The sequence below is a fragment of the Felis catus genome, chromosome B3 (genome assembly GCF_018350175.1).
Source record: "Felis catus isolate Fca126 chromosome B3, F.catus_Fca126_mat1.0, whole genome shotgun sequence".
Lineage (NCBI taxonomy): Eukaryota > Metazoa > Chordata > Mammalia > Carnivora > Felidae > Felis > Felis catus.
Window position 1 is genome coordinate 74,462,522 of NC_058373.1, and position 17,521 is coordinate 74,480,042.

Here is a 17,521-nt window from a genome sequence, read left to right on the forward strand (position 1 = left end):
GATTTTCCGGCCCCACACTTTCTCTGGGTGAAGTCATACACACTCATAGTTTTAATTACCACCTGGGAGTTGATAACACTCAAACTTGTGTCTCCAGCCCAGATGTCTCGCGAGCTGTAATAATAAACATATATATGTGCACACCTATTCAAAAGCCTATTGGATATCACCTGGGTGTTCCAGAGACACCTCAAACTCCGAAAGTAAAGAGGTATCGTTGTCTCCCATTCATTCTTTTCTAAAAAATTAATTATTTTTCAAAATTTATATCCAAGTTAGTTAGCATATAGTGCAACAATCATTTCAGGGGTAGATTCCTTGATGCCCCTTACCCACATCCCCCGTCTCACAACCCCTCCGGTAACCCTCTGTTCTCCATATTTAAAAGTGTCTTACGTTTTGTCCCTCTCCCTGTTTTTATATTATTTTTGCTTCCCTTCCCTATGTTCATCTGTTCTGTGTCTTAAAGCCCTCATATGAATGAAGTCATATGGTATTTGTCTTTCTTTGACTAATTTCGCTTCGCATAATACCCTCTAGTTTCATCCATGTAGTTGTAAATGGCAAGATTTCATTCTTTGGATTACCAAGTAATACTCCATTGTATATATATATATCACCTTTTCTTCATCCATTCATCCATCAATGGACATTTGGGCTCTTTTCATACTTTGGCTATTGTTGAAAGTGCTGCTAAAACATGGGGGTGCATGTGCCCCTTCGAAACAGCACACCTGTATCCTGTGGATAAATGCCTAGTAGTGCAATTGCTGGGTCGTAGGGTATGTCTTCCATTCATTCTTAAACTTTGGCCTTTATGTTTTCCTATTGTAGTGAATGGCACTACTCCCTCCCCATTTTTCCTTAGTATCTCTTAAATACTCTTTCCATTCCCACTGCACTAGAATTTAAGCTCATTTCTTCCCAGATTGTTGAAAGTCTTTTCAATGTCCCCCGTCTCCACTCTGTCCTCTCCATTATGAGTTCATTCTCTGTGCTGTTGGATCAACTTTCCTAGAATGCAGGTTTGATTATATCAAATCTCTGCCTAAAAGCCTTCTGTGGCTCCTGGGCCAGCTCAGAAAGGTTTCCTGGAGAGCCTTCATGGGGTTCAAGGTGGCCAGTGAGTGCATATGCATGAGTGAGCATATGTGATGTATTTGTGAGAAGTGTGTGTCCATGTGGCATGTGTTCATAGCTCATATTTAAGAATGCATGGCTTTAAATTCTTTATATTTCTTCCACATTTTTCTCAGGTCCTGGAAATGTATACAAACTGCCCACTATATAGTCTGTCCTTTCCTGGGCTCTGTAACAAATGACAGAGGAGAAGAGACACTTTTACTGGCCTCGTGTACTTGTGGTCCCAGTGAGGAAAGAGTCCCACCACTTCTTGGTTGTCTTTGTGCATGAGTTTTGCATGCACAAAGGATCACATGTGGAGGCAGTAAGCAGAGTGCTTATAAACATGGACTGTTGGGTACCTGGGTGCAGATCCTGGTTTGGCCACTTACTAGCTGTGTGATCTGGGAAAGGTACTTAACCCTCTGTGTTGAGTTTCCCTTGTGTCTCCGTTTCTTCAGTAGTAACATAGAAAAAATATCACTACCGGTGACAGTTCAAGTGAAGATTAGATAAAAGGACTTAATGTGAATGCTTAGCTTAGAACAGTGTCTATACCGAGTAAGGGCTCAGTAAATAGTAATAGTAGTAATATTATTATTATTATTTCTAATTTTTATGATAAATATTCAGGACATTGAGGCTCAGAAAGACTAAGTAACTTGCTAAGGGCCATCCATGTCGTAAGTGGCCAAACGGGACCTGTGTCTGGTCTGGTCCAGCTCTCCCACCTCACTAGCCCTTTGTTTGCTTCTGTACACACTCACATGTGCAACCAGACAGCTGGGAACACAGATGCCCACAGACACAGATTTGCCAGTCTTATATCCTAGTCACCAAGGGAGGAGGAAAGGGGATGGTTGAAAGCCAAAGTAGGCACGAAATACTTCTTAGTGATTAGCAATCTTGAAACTGGGAAGGTTGAATCAAGTAGGCTTAAGAGAGGAAGTGAGTCTCATGACAGAATCTGCTTCTGAGAAGGTAGGGCCTGGTTTAGGAAAGAGAGGGCAGGAAGGGCATTTCAGGCATGCACTGTGACGTGAAGGAGGGGGAGAACAGACTTGGCCAGCTGGCAGATAGCAGTAGAGCCAGGTGCCTTTGGAGATAAGAGCAATGGAATGAATGACAGGCCTCTTGCTTTAAGGCAAAGGGAGCTGTCAGGAGTTATATTTGGTCTCCTGTGTGTGATAAGTGGGAACCACACAGGTGCCTGAGGGTTATGATCTGAATGATGTTTAAGGAAGAGATTTTACTGTCCTCCATGTAGAAAAAGGAATAAGCAATAATTGAATACCAACTGAACCCTTAGACATCTTATTTAATGTAATCACTACCTATATGAAGTTGGTATTAGTATCCATATTTTATAACGAGAAAAGAATGCATACAGTGGTTTCACAGAGGTTAAGAGGCTTGCCCAAGGTCATACAGCTGGGAGGAAACACAGCCAGAATTCAACCCAAAGCCTGGATGGCTGCTCCCACCTATGTAGTGGGCATTACCAGAAGCTCAAATTTCAGCTTCTTGAGGCCTGGAAGCCTGGTTCTCTTCATGCTGACCACCTCTTCCCCTGCCGATTATTCCTCTGCAACCACTCCCCAATGCGCGCGCGCGCGCACACACACACACACACACACACACACACACACACACACACACACACATATTTACAATGTCCCTAGAACCCTGAGCCAGTCATGGACCAGAGATGGTTTGGAGGGAGGAAGCAGACCATGAGCCCTGGGTCGGGGCCCCATTTAAATCTTGGCTAGGAGCTAGACTTAATGCAGTGCTGGGCTAGACTAGACAACTTTCTGCCGTGTTGAAACGTTCAATGTCTGTGCCATCCAGTGTGGTCACCACTAGCCCTATGTAGCTAGTGAGCCCTTGAAATGTGGCTAGTGCAACTGTGGAAACACATTTTTAATCTAATTCAATTTTAATTTATTTCCATTTAAACAGCCACATGGGGCTAGTGGCTAGTACTGGACAGAACAGTTCTCATGGGTGAGACAGACATGCCAGTATGTAAGCTAAAGTAGGATAGGGGCCCAGGGGCCCACAGAAGGGACATTGACTCAGATTGAGGTCAAGGGGAGTTTGTTCTAGATCTGGTGATATATAACGTTTTACAATTTCTTTTCTTAAACTCCTAATGTTTCTTTTTTCTTCTTGTAAAACTTGTCAATGAAGCACAACATGTATACTAAAAGCGTACAGCTTTGATCTTCCTACTTTAAACTCTCCAGCCACAGGTACGGGGAAGGAGGTTATCATCTCCTAGAAATACAGGGAGTAGAGAGGACTGTGAGGAGGGGTCAATGAGTGGATATAGACTCGTTATAAGGAAGGACTTTCTAATAATTAAAACTTTCCAAAAATGGAGTGAGTTGTGAGCTTACCATCATGGGAGATAATCAAGCATATGTTGTTCAACCACTTTTTGACAATGTAGTAGAGGGCATTCAAGGACCCGCCCCAAAGTTCTGAAAGGTTCTGACCCTTGGGATGGAGCAGGGATCAGATGATTCAAAACCCAAGAAGATCCTCTATACTGCCCATTCCCCCAGAGTCCTGGGTTTCCTTGGGCACTTGGTCTGAGCGGTTGGATTTTTTTCTCTTTTCCCTCTTCCCTAGTTGCTTCTGCCAGGCTGGGAGAATTCCTCAATGGCCAGCAGTGCCACCATATGCCCATAGCACACTTCTGGGCTGGGGGAAAGGAGGGAACCAGCTAGCTGATGAGAAGGGAGAGCAGGCCCAAAAGACAGAATGGCCTCCAAGGGAAAGTCCCTATGATAGAGCCAGGGCACAGTGGATGCTGACTCATGTTGGTGTTTTATGGGGGAAAGAGATGCAGGGAAAGCAACCAGGAAGTGGGGCTGAAAAGCTGGAAAAACTCCCTGAGCCAGAACTGGAGCCTTTCTTTCTTACAGGAGCCAGGCACTGCACAGGTTTGGTGAAGAGGACAGCATTGCCTTAAAATTGCTCAGAGTGAGATAGGGAAGCTGAAAGGACTCCACTTTAGAAAGGCTCCATTTCTGCTGTTTCTGTGCTAGACCCCACTTACTCATGCTCTATATTTCCCCTTGCATCTGAGTAAACCGAAGACGCTGTGCTCCCTTTCCAAGAGGGAGGCTAGAAAGTTAATCATTCTTTGACTTTCATCCTAGACCCCTGCACACCTGATAACATCTGAGAAGAACCAGATCCTAAACATGTTCCAGGACATTAGCTTCAAACAAACTTCCACGGACACTGGCGTCAATTCTTGCTACCTTCTGTGGTTTATGGAATAACGCCTGACACTTGCCTTTGATGGGCCCCTACCCTGGAGGCCTGAAAGAACATGTCCCTTGGACCCCTTTCCAATATAAACCCCTAAGCCCAGGCGATGGAGAGACTCACTTCTTCTTTTCTGAGTCTCACAGATACCCCATCTGCTATACTCTATCACTTACACTGTTCAGTAAACTCTGCTCTTACCTCCTCCAGGCTCAACTTTGAATTCAATCCTATGTGAGGCCAAGGACCCTCTTAGCTGGTCCTGTGGAACCCCCTCTGGGTCCTGGGACCCGGCATGCCTATGTCAAGAGCATGGGTGGAGTTGGGAATATGGCCAAGAAGTTGCAAGTGGCAACCATCACTGCACAACTCCAGGGGGTGCTTTGGGTGTAGGGCATAGGAAATGTGAGTAGTGCCAGGAGGCAGCAGCCCTGAGGTTCTATGCCAATGTGAGAAACAGAAGCCTTGACTGTGAGTGTCTGGACCAAGAAGGGGTGATTGGTAAATGAATACAGAGGGTGAACAAGTAGTCCCAGAAAGAAGGTGGTGGGGGGACCTTGGGGTAGATCCAACCCTTAATCCTTCCCTGTCCCATTCATTCATTCAACAGATAGCAACTGAGTGCCCTCTGTGCTGGACACAATGATAGGCATGGGGGCCGTGGCGGTGAGGCAAACACAGGCCCAGCCCCTACCCTCATGGAGTTAATGGCCCAGAGTAGGGCTGTCCGGTAAAACTTTCTGGATGATGGAAATGGTGTAGAGAGGCAGTCACGTAACTGTATAAACAAGTGTAAGGCTACAGTTATGCCCTTAAAGAGAGGGATGTAGTGCTGGGTATGTCCCATGGGTGGGGGAACCTGCCCTATCCAGGGAAGGGGGTAAGATTTCCCAGGGGAGTGAGCTTAGAGCTGGGGCTGTTGGTGTGGGGCAGGAGCCCTGGCTTGGGGCTGGCGGCACACTTCCTCTATGCTTCTCTAGCAGTGGGGCCTGTGGTGCCTGCATTCTAGCTCATTCTGTGGGGTGAAACAACCCCATTTCTACTCTCACTGTGAACTACCCAAGGAGGATAGTTGGACTGCATGTCCCCTCTCCTAGCCTGGTGCCACAGTGGTTGCTCAACATTTACATAATCCAGCCAATAATGAAGCAATAATCACGGAGCCTCAGAACAACTTACCCCATAGCAGTGACCAAGACTGCCAAGGCCCCTGCTTTCACTGAGCTTATACTTGAATCTGGGAGACAAACCCTGTAGAGGCAAATACATACAAGAGATGATTTTAACCAGTCATAAGTGCCCCAAGGAGAATTAAACAAGGTATTGACCTAGAGTTGGTGGTGGTGATGGGAATCCTGGGAGAGAATGAATGACTGAATGAATGAATGGTGAGCAGTGAAGGTCAGATCAAGCACACTGAACCTCACTGGGCTGGGGCAGGGATTAGGAGAGGAGCCAAGACTCTTAGATCCCAGGGTGGGGAGCTTAGGGCAAGGTGGTAGGGAGGGGTGGTCAGGGATGGCTGCACTTCAGGCCTCATGGGCAGGTCTGAGTGACAGGGCAGGAAATGGACAGGGAGTGCTGTGGAACCTCAGAATTTCAAGCAAGGAAAGAGAATACGTGGAATTGCTGACAGGAGCAGTATTGTGTGCCAGTCCCCTTGTGCACTCAATCATGACTCAGGTTTGAGTTCAGTGGGGGGCGGGCGGGGGAGGGGTGCGGAGGGCAGGGAGGTCCTGGAGTAGAGGTTTTGGGAACTTGACTTGGGTTGGCCAGCCTCCAAGGGGCCTGCCCCCGCAGAGGTCCCCAGGACCTCCCCAGCTGGCAGTCCTGAGCACAGGGCATGGAGGCTGAGGTGTGTGTTGTGAGTGGGACGAGGCCAAGTGCTGAGGAATACTAGAGAGCAGCAGTCTGGGGAGGGTCGGTCCTGGGCACATAGGCTGGCCCAGTCCACCTGACTCCAGGTAGGGAAGTGGGGCCCTCACCTGTGGCTCCCATCAGGCTTGTGAGCTCAGCCACACACTGGGTGGTGTGGACACTCCAGGCGCTGTTCTGTTCTGTCTGCAGGGTTCAAACATTCTGTGAATGTATGTGTGTGTGTGTGTGTGTGTGTGTGTGTGTGTGTGTGTGTGTGTGTAGGAGATGTGAAGTGTCTAAGACCCAACCCCTGACCTGGGGGGCTGTCAGCCTTATCTAGGGGATTGTATGAGGACATCTATGGCTCTGACACTAGTCAAGAGGCAAGTGATTGTCATAGGTCCCCCAGAAAAGGGCAGGAGCAATGGAAGAGGGTAGAAGTTTCTAGGAGGTTGAGACGAGCCTCGTGAGAAAAAATTCTGGCAGGTAGAAATGGGGCTGGGGTTGGGGGGAGGAGACACCTCAGGGACCAGAACAGCTGGAGCAGAGGCATGGAAGGAAATATAGTCAAAATGAGAGAAGGGCAACTCTAAATTTGGCCAGGACACCTTTGGGTTGAGTGAACTTGGGAACGCTTTCACCATTCTGCCCAATCTCCAACCCTCTTTGCCAAAAAGAAAAGGTCCTCCAAAACCAAAATGAAACCAACTCCCAAAAAAATGAAGCAGCAGAGACAGGGGAATGTGGGGGAAAGACCTCGCCCTCTAGAGTCATACGTTGAAGCCAGACTCTTTTCCTATAAAGACTTGCAACCCAAGGTGCCTGGGTGGCTCAGTCGGCTCTTTCTCTCTCTCTCTCTCTCTCTTTAAAAAAAAATTTTTAATGTTTATTTTTGAGACAGAGAGAGACAAAGCATGAATGGGGGAGGGTCATGGAGAGATGGAGACACAGAATCCAAAGCAGGCTCCAGGCTCTGAGCTGTTAGCACAGAGCCCAATGCGGGGCTTGAACTCACGGACCGTAATATCATGACCTGAGCCGGTCAGACGCTTAACCAACTGAGCCACCCAGGCGCCCCTCTCTCTCTTATAAAGAAAGTTTATTTATTTGCAAGAGATAGCATGAGCGGAGGAGGGGCAGAGAGAGAGAGGGAGAGAGAGAATTCCAAGCAGGCTCCACACTGTCAGCATGGAGCCTGATGTGGGGCTTGAACTCACGAACTGTGAGATCATGACCTGAGTTGAAATCAAGAGTTGGACGCCTAACCAGCTGAGCCACCCAGGGGCCCCAAAGTGTCTGACTCTTGACTTCGGCTCAGGTCATGGGTTTGAGCCCCATGTTAAACTCCACCCTGACAGTGAGGACCCTGCTTGGGATTCTCTCTCTCTGCCCCTCTCCTGCCTTCTCTCTCTCTTGAAATAAATAATCTTAAAAAAACAAAAAACAAAAAAACCTTGTAATCTGGACAAGTACCTCAACTTTTCTGAGCCTCAGTTTCTAAAGCTGTAAGAGAATACTTACCTCATATGGCAGATGTGGAAAGATTAAGTAAGACTTAGGCAGAGCAGTTAGCTGGTGCTCAACAAACACGAATTCTCTCAGCCCCAACAATAACACAAGTCTCTGGCTGTCTCAGCTGTGTTAAAGGGACAGTGAAGGTCCAGAGCTGAGTCACCTTTGCTCCCTCCTACACGAACCCCTCTGGGGATGCCGGGCGCTGTTTGTTTATGGAGTTCTGGCTTTGCTTGTTTCTTCTGGAACCACCTCTTCAAGAAGGGGGGAGCCAAGATCTGCTCACTGGAGTACAGGTGCATACGTGTCTGTAGTTGCTAACAGAAACTGCACCAAGCTGACCCTACTTCCTCCCTCTGCCTCTTACACAACGTTTCTCACAGGCTCCTCCATGTCCAAGGGCCTAAAAAGGCGCCCTTTTCTTGCCTAGATTCTCCCATTATCAAGGTAAGCACAAGCAGCTTCCAGTTCCTCTGCTCTTCTGGCACACAAGTCGAGGCAGACCCTGGACCCCTTGACCTTACTCCAAGCAAGCCGGCCTACTTCTAAGCACCCTGGGGCACCTTGGTACAAGGCCAGTGGAACTCACCCAGAGAAGGGCCAGCCTGTTCCCGTCCTCAGGCCCCGCTCAGGGCAGATTCTGTCTCTGCAGCTCAACATGAGCTTAACATGGGCCAGGTCAGCCTGGTCAAACAGTAAGCCCCAAGGCTCTGTGAAGGTCCCTGGGCAGGGGCACCCGGGATTGCGTGTGGCGTGGGCGGCTGGCTGAGGCATAAGTCAGGAAGGGATCAGGGCTGAGATGAGCAACGGTGCCCCTGGATACCTGGTGGCAGGAACTGAGACAGAGATGAGGTTTTGCAGGGAAAGGCAGGGATGACAATGTTGTAATACTCCCCAGAAGGTGAAACCTGAAAGGAATTGGAGTTGGGTGTGGCCTCGCGGGGGCAGCTGGCTATGCTGACCCCTCCTGCTTCTTTGAGTCCCCACTCTGGGGCTCCCCGTGGTTGTCTGATTGTCTCCTGATGATAACCAAAAGCACTTTGAGAGCCAGACCTGTGTGTTACAGGCCTGCCTGTACCCATCTGCCCTTCCCTGCCCAGGGCAGGGCACGGAGGAGGCTGCAATCGACACCAGCTGCCTGGGAGATGGAAGGGTAGGGAGAAGACTCAGCACAGGGCCCAGGGAGAGGGCCGGGGAGGATGGGCCGGAGGGACAGCAGGAGCAGTGGAAGGATGGGGTGGGGGGCTGAGAGGGCATAGGCAGAGGGACCCAGGAGAGGGGCTTTGTGGAGGGGTAGACCAGCCAAGGGGACAAGGACCAGGAACCAGATGGGATGGGGGGCAGGCTGCAATGAAGCAATTTCTGAGCTCACTGTGGGGGCTCTGCCCAGGGATGGGGGGGGGGGCCAGGGAACTGAAGGGCCTCAGGAAATGTCTCAGAGAGAGTGTCAAGGCCTCTGGTTAGGACAGGGTGGGTAGGAACCAGGATGAGGAAGGAAAAAGGGCAGGCCTGGGCCCAACCACCTCATCTTGATTTGTCCACTGAGCTTGGGCTCCTGTGGGGCCCTCATGTGGGCTTTTCTTTCACCTTGCCTGGATCCCCACCCCACTCTCACGTCACCCAAAGGGGCCTTTAAGGGTTGATGGGAACTCTTCCTCAGTGACTTGTCCTGAAAGCTGGAATCCACCCCTTGGTCCAGCCCTTGCTGGAGGAAGTCTCTGGCCAATTTCACTTCCTTCCAGTTCTCTAGTTGCTTCTTCCTGTATTTTCGGGGTACTCTGTGTAAACTTGGCTATAGCACTGTTCTCACAGACTTAAATAGTCTTCCCTGGTGCCTGGCATGGTGCTGGGAAGAGGATGGGCATTAAATAAACTTTTTTTTTGAATGAACATTGATCCCCCCTCAATGTCCTGAGCCTCTCTACTATTCAGTTTCTTAGATCTTGTTTCTCTTCTACCTCCAATCAAAACTCACTGTCCACGTTTCATTCCCTCAGAGCTCTGTACTCTTGCTTATGTTTCCAAGCTTGTTGGAGAGAAGCAGGGTGGTGTTCTGGAGAGAACACTGTACCCTCTGTTTTCTGGGGATACCAGGACTGAGGTCTAACTCCACACAGTGTGGACCCTTGGGGCCTCAGTTCACTCACTTCCTCCCATCAGTGGAAGGTCTAGATGACTTCTAACGTCTTCCAGGGCTGAAGTGGAAGTCCTTTGTGGGCCAGGACCTGGTTTGTCTTATGCTCTGTGCCCCCAGAGCCAAGAATGGTGACTGGTGCAGAGCACGCTCTTAAATATTTGTTGTGAGAAGGAACTGACAACTTCGATGGCTACCTAGTGCCTGGCGTTTTATACATGTTATTTCATTTCATTCCCAGAGTGATGGAGTTAAAATTTGTATATACATTTGCATGACTCTGAAGCCCATACTCTTCCCATAATACTTTGCGGCCTTTAGGAGACGATACCATTGCACAAGGATTTGTTCTAATGATGGCTGTGAAAGGCTGCAGGAGATCTGGAGGCCCTTATTCTTATCATAGCATATAGGCAATGCCTCTGCCCCTCGCAGACCTTAGGAGATAATAGGAACTTAGGGTGGTAAGTGGAAGAGGGTGAGAGGGTGGTGAGGCTATCTGATCACTGTCATCTAAATGGGGTGCTTGCGGGGTGTCTGGATGGCTGTCAGTTGGGCAACCGACTTCGGCACGGGTTGTGATCTCGCAGTTGGGGGGTTCAAGCCCCACATCAGTCTCACTGCTGTCAGCGTGGAGCCTGCTTTGGAGCCTCTGCCCGCCCCCCACGCCCTGCATCTCCCCCACTCACACTTTCTCTCAAAAATAAATAAGCATTGAAAAAAATAATAGATGGGTGTTTGGTTAGTTCCAGTCACCTGCTAAGCCAGCTCTCTCTAAAAAACAAAACAAAACAAAACAAAAAGCCCTAATTAGTAGCTTTTGTTGGTTTCTACGGCATATACACTCTCACTGTGGCTAAATTCAAGCAACAAATATGAAGTCACCACTGACTGCAGAGCTGGAAGAGAAGCACATAGTCAGCTCTTTTGCAAGCCAGTGAGCTGCCCTTCGCACACAACTGTAACAGTAAGCAGTGCTGTCCCCAGAAAGCTACAGGAAGGTCATGGCTTCTGCACACGCTATGGGCAGCTTTGGGAAATGTCAGCTCTCACTTTGCCTTTTTCAAAGATTAGAAAGACTAGACTGACAGCAGCTGTCCCATTACGTGGATGGCCCTCTAGGCTGCTGCCAGGAAGTCTCCCTCAGAACGGTCCTGGGCTCCCCTTTGGAACACACCCCCTGTTGCCTTGCCTCAGGCTGGGACAGCCCCTGGAGCAGGCAAGGCTAGTCCTTGCAGTCAATTCCTCAGGGAGCACTTCAGGTGGAACCATCCTGCAAGGAAGGATGGGTGTGTCGGTGCCATCAGCCTCTGCCTCTCACTTGGATTCAGCCAGTACTTTCCTCCCAAATTCCAGGAAATCATAAATACCAAGGAATCTGCTCTTGCTGTGCCAAAAGCAGGCCCAGCTGGAAGGCAGCAGGCATCCCTAAAGAGATGGTGGAATGAGGGGGTGGAAAAGTACTGAGAGATAAGGGTGTGCCAGCTTCTGGTTGGGGAGGGACCCTGCTCCCCAGCTGAGGTGTGGAAACTGGCCTCGCAGCTGAAGAGCAGGTGCCCTTGGGCTGGGCAGCTCTAGAGGGAAGAGTAGGAACAGATGTGGAGGAAAGGGGCCTTGTCCTAGCAAGCTCCTTGAGGACCTAAACAGCTTGGATGTATGTCTTGGAGTCTTTCTCTCAAGTACTTAACACTGGCTAAGCACAGACAGAACCAGCAGTCAAAAATTTGTTGAAAGAGAAATGAGACTTTTATTAGCCTGCAGGATGTTTTTCAATACTAAGGCAAAAAGTAAAATGTAGGGGCAAGTAAAATTAAGGCATAAAGAAGTATCTAAGGGCCCCGAGGGCTCACCCAGGACATACAGTGGAGGTCTTCTCTTCATATCAAGGGTATGAGGTAGGCAGGAGAGGCTGACTTGTTTCACGGAGTCAGGCCCTACCACATAGCCCAAGGGAGAACAGTTGTGAGGTCAGGCCAGGAGGGTTAGAATTTGCTAGTGTAGAGGGTCATAATCCACTTGGGCATACGGAGGAAGCCAGGCAAGTAGGAGGCCAGCCAGCCCATGGTGGAGACATGAGAGAGAACTGAGCTCAAAGACAAATAGTCTTGGATGGGGCGGCCTGTGGACCACAGGAAGAAGAGAAGGGTTACACTGTCATTTCCCACTCCTCAGACACCTCCGCCTAGGCTGAAGAGCCTGAGTGGGATGTGAGGGAGGAATGGGGAGAAAGGGTGGGAGAAGGTGAAGTGAGCAGGGAACGGAGGAAGGGAGGTCCAGGCCGGCTGCTGGGCCAGAGCTCTTACCATCCACATCCCGAAGGCCATAGCGTCGAGCAAGGTCACAAGATGGCAGCACCTTCCCACTCAGGCTCAGGATATTGGGGTCTGTGGGCACAAGTACAGCTGAGAAGGCATGGCAGTGATGCAGTGTGACAAGGTTTGGGCCCAGTGGGACAGGGCACCACTGAAACAGGCTTCGGTGCCCAGAATTCTTTCTTTCTATTCCTAGGCCTCTGACTCCTGGCTATACTTCCTGCGGCTCCCAAACCTCAAACTGGGCCCACATAGGGTCTCCAGAAGCCGGAGAAAAGAAGGGCATATTCCTCAACCACCTCCTGAGCCAGGACCCAGAACTGGCTACCACCACCCTGCAGATTCTCCATGCCCTTTCTTGTTACCACCTGCCCCCAACTGCTTTACCTGTTGCCAAAGCCACCACACATTTGCCACTCATTTCTGTGGTCTCTGCAGAGCTGAAATCAGATCTGAACTGAAACACAGGGGCAGAGAAGTGAAGGGTTAATTTCCAAGAGAACTGCCCGAATTTCTTTCCCACTTTTAGCTTCTATTCCAAGAGAGACAGGCCCTCATCACTGCACCTGCAGGACCCAGAATCTTAGAAGATGCTTGAGCCACTCTTCCCTACATCCAGGTACATCCTGTACCCTGGCACCAGGACCCACTGCCTTTCCTAAGTGGAAGGATCTTGGGATGTCAACTATGTCTGGACCTTCTAGGTTAGTTCAGGGCAGGGGTCAACAGCATGGGCTTCGGGGAAGGAAGCTTTTCCATTTATGGCATACATGACCTTGAGCAAGTTTCTAACCTTTCCAGGTTTCAGAATTGCCATCTGCAAAATGGAGATAATATCTCCTTTGCTGGATGAAAGGACATAATGTATGTATGCTGCTCGGCCCTGCTCCTGCCACAGTAGGCACCTGGGTATTTCCTCTTTGTTAGTGTCTTGTCATTGAGGATGGAGAGGCTGATTCCTTTGTGTTCCCTGCCTCCCTCGCCCTCCCCCTGCCAACCTGCTTCAACAGGGGATCATCAGCATTGTTGTTTTTCATCACAACCTCCTTCAGTAGTTCTGTCTGCACCAACCCTGGCCACAGAGACACATAGCTGACCCCGTGGCGCCGCAGCTCCTGGGCACAGTCAGCAGCCAGCCTGTCGCACTGTAGAAGGACAGAAGGCAGGGGAGAGCCAGGGCGCCCGGCCACATCACCTTACTCCCCTGCCTTCCTTGCTTCTGCTGAGGATGCCCCAGCCCTTCTCAGGAGCCCTGTCTCAGCTGTCCACCTTCCCCAGTGTCTCAGCTTGCCACCCAAGGGGAGCCCAGGCAAAGGAACTGTTTATGAAGGGGCAGAGGGAGAGGTGGGGGCCAGTGGGCCTTACTACTCTGATCATTGGGGATCAGATCTCCTGAGCTATGGGTACCATCACTGTCTGATGCCTCCCTAACCCCTGTGCTCCTGGGTCCTCACCGCAGCTTTGCCAACACCATAGGGGACATTGAAGAGATACTGCAGCCCCCCAATGGAGGAGATGACCACGATGAGTCCCCGGCCAGCTGGTACCATGAGCCGTGCTCCATACACTGAGCACAAGTAGTGACCTCTAGAAGGTGGGGCAAGGAAGGAGAAGGAATACATTACGTTCACTGCTGGCCTGGCTGCTGTAGCCCTGGCAGCTTCCTCTGCCCTCTAGGGCTAGAGGCCACTTCCTGAGAGCAACAGTGGTAAAAGGAACCACCAATGGATGCGTGTAAAGGAAAAACTCAGTTTTCCATTCTCCTATGTAGGGAAAACCCAGCACACATATACTCGGTAACCAGAAAAACATTTCATTTGCATGGGAAACAGGATCCTCCAAGTGAAAACAGGTAGAGAGAATTATAGTTTCAAAAGGAAAGCCCAATCTAAGGTAATGCAAAGGAAAGGCACAGTAAATGTGTACGTGAGTGGGGGGAGAGGTGAGGACATGTTGGTGGGCTTCCCAGAGGCTCACAAAATGGCCTTTATCTTGGAAAATTCATCATGGCTCAGGGACCAAGGCCTGGGCCTCTGCCCAGGCTCAAAACTCTGACCTGCAAGAGATGAGGGAGTGGAAGGCCTCTCTTTGGAAGGCTAAGCATGTGGGCCATAATTGCCAATTATCAGCATTTTAGGTTTTCTTTTCTTGCCTCTTGGCTGACCATCCCTCTCTGTCCTCATAATCTTTCTTCTGCCTTGGAAATCACAACTGGATTCTAATCCTGCTTCCTTGGTATTTCCACAAGAAGCTGTGGGTGTTCTTAAAATGCTTTAGGCACAGATTTTAAGATAATCTCTTAGTTACTCCCACAGGTGGCTGATCACACCCCCATGGAATGCAGTTTCTGAGAGGGCACTACCGTTCCAACAATAAAAAAGAGACACAAGTGGTGCGTCATGCTAGGTGAACTCTTCGTGCTGTGTTTCATCTCACTCCCATGCAGATGTATGTGTAACTCTGATGTTGGAGTGCCCTTGCCTGTGGATCTGGAGTGAGGATGTGGAGGCTAACATGGCTGGCACTCACCCTCACTGACCTTCTCTTGATCTAAGACAAAAGAATTTCTTTTTTTTGTTAATATCAACTACAGGTGGTGTGCATTATTCAAAGAGGGAGGCTTCCTTCCGATCACGCACTTGGATGTGCAGAGTGAGGCCGGAGAGAGGCCAAGAGCAAGTTCAGTTGTGTCAGTTCTGACAGAAACAAGGTAAAAGTCAATGTTCCCAGGTACAGATCCACCCGGATGGAAATTTTCCAGAGGTGTGAGACAAACGGGACAAAAAGGAGACAAAAGAGATGGGGAGGTCAGAGAACAAGGGCGGGCATATGAGGAACGGTCCAGGCCCTCAGCTGAGTGAATGAGGGGAACCCAGACCCTGGGACAAAGGGAACACTTACCTGAGTCCAACATTGTTGATATCATCCCAGATGGAGGCAGGGCTTTCCCAGAATGCCTTCTTAGTGTTCTTTATAATTGCCTGGAAGGCAAAGGGAGTGTTGTAAATTGGATGATCTAAAGGCAGGCAGGTATGAGGGGCTGGATAATGAAAGGGACATGAGTGGGGATAAGGACTCAGGACTCAGGGGTCAGAGGGGGAGGTTAGGGATGTGGAGCTGGAATCAAAGTGTATAGGGTACCAGGACCCCAGCGTAGGCGTTGTTGACCAGCACATCCAGACGCCCCTGCTGTTCCCGATCCACTTGCTCAAACAGGCTTTGCACTTCACTCTCCTGGCTTGAATCGCATACCACAGGCACACACTGGCCCCCTCGAGACTGTGCCTGGAGAGACAGAGGGGATATGAGCTTATAGTTGCACATGAGTGTGAGACATAAGGCAACCCTCTTCAACTCCCAGCTTGGGAGGAGCTGAGAAGGGGAGGGGACACTGAGAAGGCAAAAGTAGGACTCAAAGCCAGCAGCTGAGGGAATATGGTGAGCAATACCGCCCTCTGGTGTCTGTTTGAGGAGTTTCAGGAATGCTAGGTCCTTTCTCTATAGAGGGAAACAGATTGGGATCTCAAGCTTAAAATCTACATTTACGGAGGCCTACCAGGTGCAAGTAGTTGTACACTCTTAGTGGAAGGCAAGGGACAAATAGGGAAGGGGGGATGCTCCTGGGAAAGGAATATCTCTCTTCTTCCTCATACTTGGTCATTTCCAACGTTCACACCCTAAGCTCCCACTCTTCACCGCTCACGTGTAACCTCTCCTCTGTCCCGGCCCTCTTACCCTCACATCACCAATGCTCCTGCCTAGTTACTGAAAAATCAAAAACTCTCAGGCATGAACTATTTCTACTTTCCGTTCTACCTCACCCTTCACAAATGAGTCCCCATCCTCTAACTTCAAAGGAAGAAGAAATACCTTATTCAGGACCAATCCTATTCTCCAGATCCATGCCCTAGTTCCCACCCTCTTACCTTCTTGTCTCCTAACTGCTCCCCCGTGCTCCCAGAGCATTCTGTGTCTACCTCTGATTTCCTGCTGGGTCCTATCTTTCCAAAGCAGAAGTGACATCTTATTTATCTTGGTAACCCCAGTGCTTCACCCAGTGCCTAGCAAACCAAATATATTTTTTTAACTGAAATCCAGTAAAAAAAAAAAAAAAAAAAAAAAAAAAGTCAAGTGAAAGTGTACAGCTCAATAAAGTCTTTCCTAAAATAAAGGAAAGCACAGGTCCACAACCCTTCAGCTGCAATTCCAAAATCCCTGAAGGTTTCAAACAGAAGGGTTGTTTTTTTTTTTTTTTTTCATAAAACTCACTTATTGGCAAAATTTGACCTGATCTGAAGTCATTTATGGGCTTCATTTATTCCAGTCTGAATAAATATTCACATTTCGTGGAGGAATATAATGGTTTCAGGTAAGGGATTAGTGGAAGGAGTGGTTAATGGGAAGGGCTACCTCAGGTGGTGTGTGTCCCACTTGTTCCAAAGGAAGCACCCACCTCCTCAGCAGTGGCCCGTAGCGTGTCCATATGGCGGCCAGTGATGTAAACTGTGGCACCTGCCTGGCAGAGTTGCAAGGCGATGCCGCGGCCAATACCTCTGGAAGCACCGGTCACCACGCACACTTGGCCCTTCATGGGAGCTGCCATGACTCACATGCAAAGGGGGTAAAATCTGTGGAAGCAAAGACTTGCTCTGAGGGAAGCCTGCATCTTGTGTATGTGTGGAAGGGGGACCCGGATAGCGGGAGGGAAGAGGAGCCAAGGTTGGGATCCTCTGAGAAGAGAGAAGTTTCAGAGCGGGACAACGGTGCAAACCCCAGGGCAAGGCTGTTCGTCCTTTTTGGCAGGCCAAGAAGTAAATAAGGGGGCTCGGTGGGACTGTCCAGGGCTACCCACCTATAAGGACTCTCTGAAAGGGGTTGACCGGGTGGGGGGCGCTCAGCGCGGCAGCCCCTCAACGGCGGGTCCACGCAGCGTCCTGGGCTATCCGGAGCTCTGGCCTCTGGCGTGGCCCTGTCGGGCTGAGCCCGGAGGGGCGGCTTCCGGGTCGGGGGTGAGAGCGGGGACCGGGCACGCAGGAGGGAGCTCGCGCCCTTTACCTGCGCTCCTGCAGTCCCGGCGCCGTCTAGCTGGCGAAGTCCTTGGACTCTAGGACTTTGATTCTGGCTGCGGGGGCGGGACCAGGTGACTGCAACTGGATCAGAGTGTGAGGCTGGGGTGCCAGCCCGCGTTCCCGTCCGGGATCAGCGGAGGGCTTGGAGGAGAGGGTCAGAGAGCACGGGAGGCGGTGCTGGGGCCAGGACTGGCGACTGGAGGCGGGGCGACCTGGGGACACACACAGTCACC

The 17,521-nt window shown here is 50.0% G+C and overlaps 1 protein-coding gene across 2 annotated transcripts; it reads right to left on the bottom strand.

The window, feature by feature from the left end:
• Positions 1-11,630: 11,630 nt before the first annotated feature.
• On the bottom strand, positions 11,631-17,494 carry DHRS1 (dehydrogenase/reductase 1). 2 transcript variants are annotated; one of them, XM_006932779.5, is made up of 9 exons: positions 17,275-17,494; positions 16,673-16,847; positions 15,361-15,504; positions 15,121-15,200; positions 13,674-13,806; positions 13,218-13,364; positions 12,607-12,676; positions 12,211-12,291; positions 11,631-12,026 (listed from the first exon to the last, which is right to left on the bottom strand). In XM_006932779.5, the coding sequence occupies exons 2-9, from the start codon at positions 16,820-16,822 to the stop codon at positions 11,890-11,892; spliced, it is 942 nt and encodes a 313-aa protein (XP_006932841.1). In that variant the 5' UTR covers positions 16,823-16,847; positions 17,275-17,494; the 3' UTR covers positions 11,631-11,889. The 2 variants fall into 2 exon arrangements, with proteins under 2 accessions (XP_006932841.1, XP_003987567.1); XM_003987518.6 differs by having other exon boundaries at positions 17,072-17,494.
• Between the last annotated feature and the right edge of the window lie 27 nt (positions 17,495-17,521).

What these genes read in the sequence shown, in the direction of transcription:
- DHRS1 (XM_006932779.5), bottom strand. Translation starts at nt 16,822, where the DNA reads ATGGCAGCTCCCATGAAGGGCCAAGTGTGCGTGGTGACCGGTGCTTCC. An exon ending in ACGCCTACGCTGGGGTCCTG is followed by an intron (nt 15,201 to 15,360) that starts GTACCCTATACA and finishes TTTGCCTTCCAG; the next exon opens with GCAATTATAAAGAACACTAA. An exon ending in TGTGGTGGCTTTGGCAACAG is followed by an intron (nt 12,292 to 12,606) that starts GTAAAGCAGTTG and finishes TTGTGCCCACAG; the next exon opens with ACCCCAATATCCTGAGCCTG.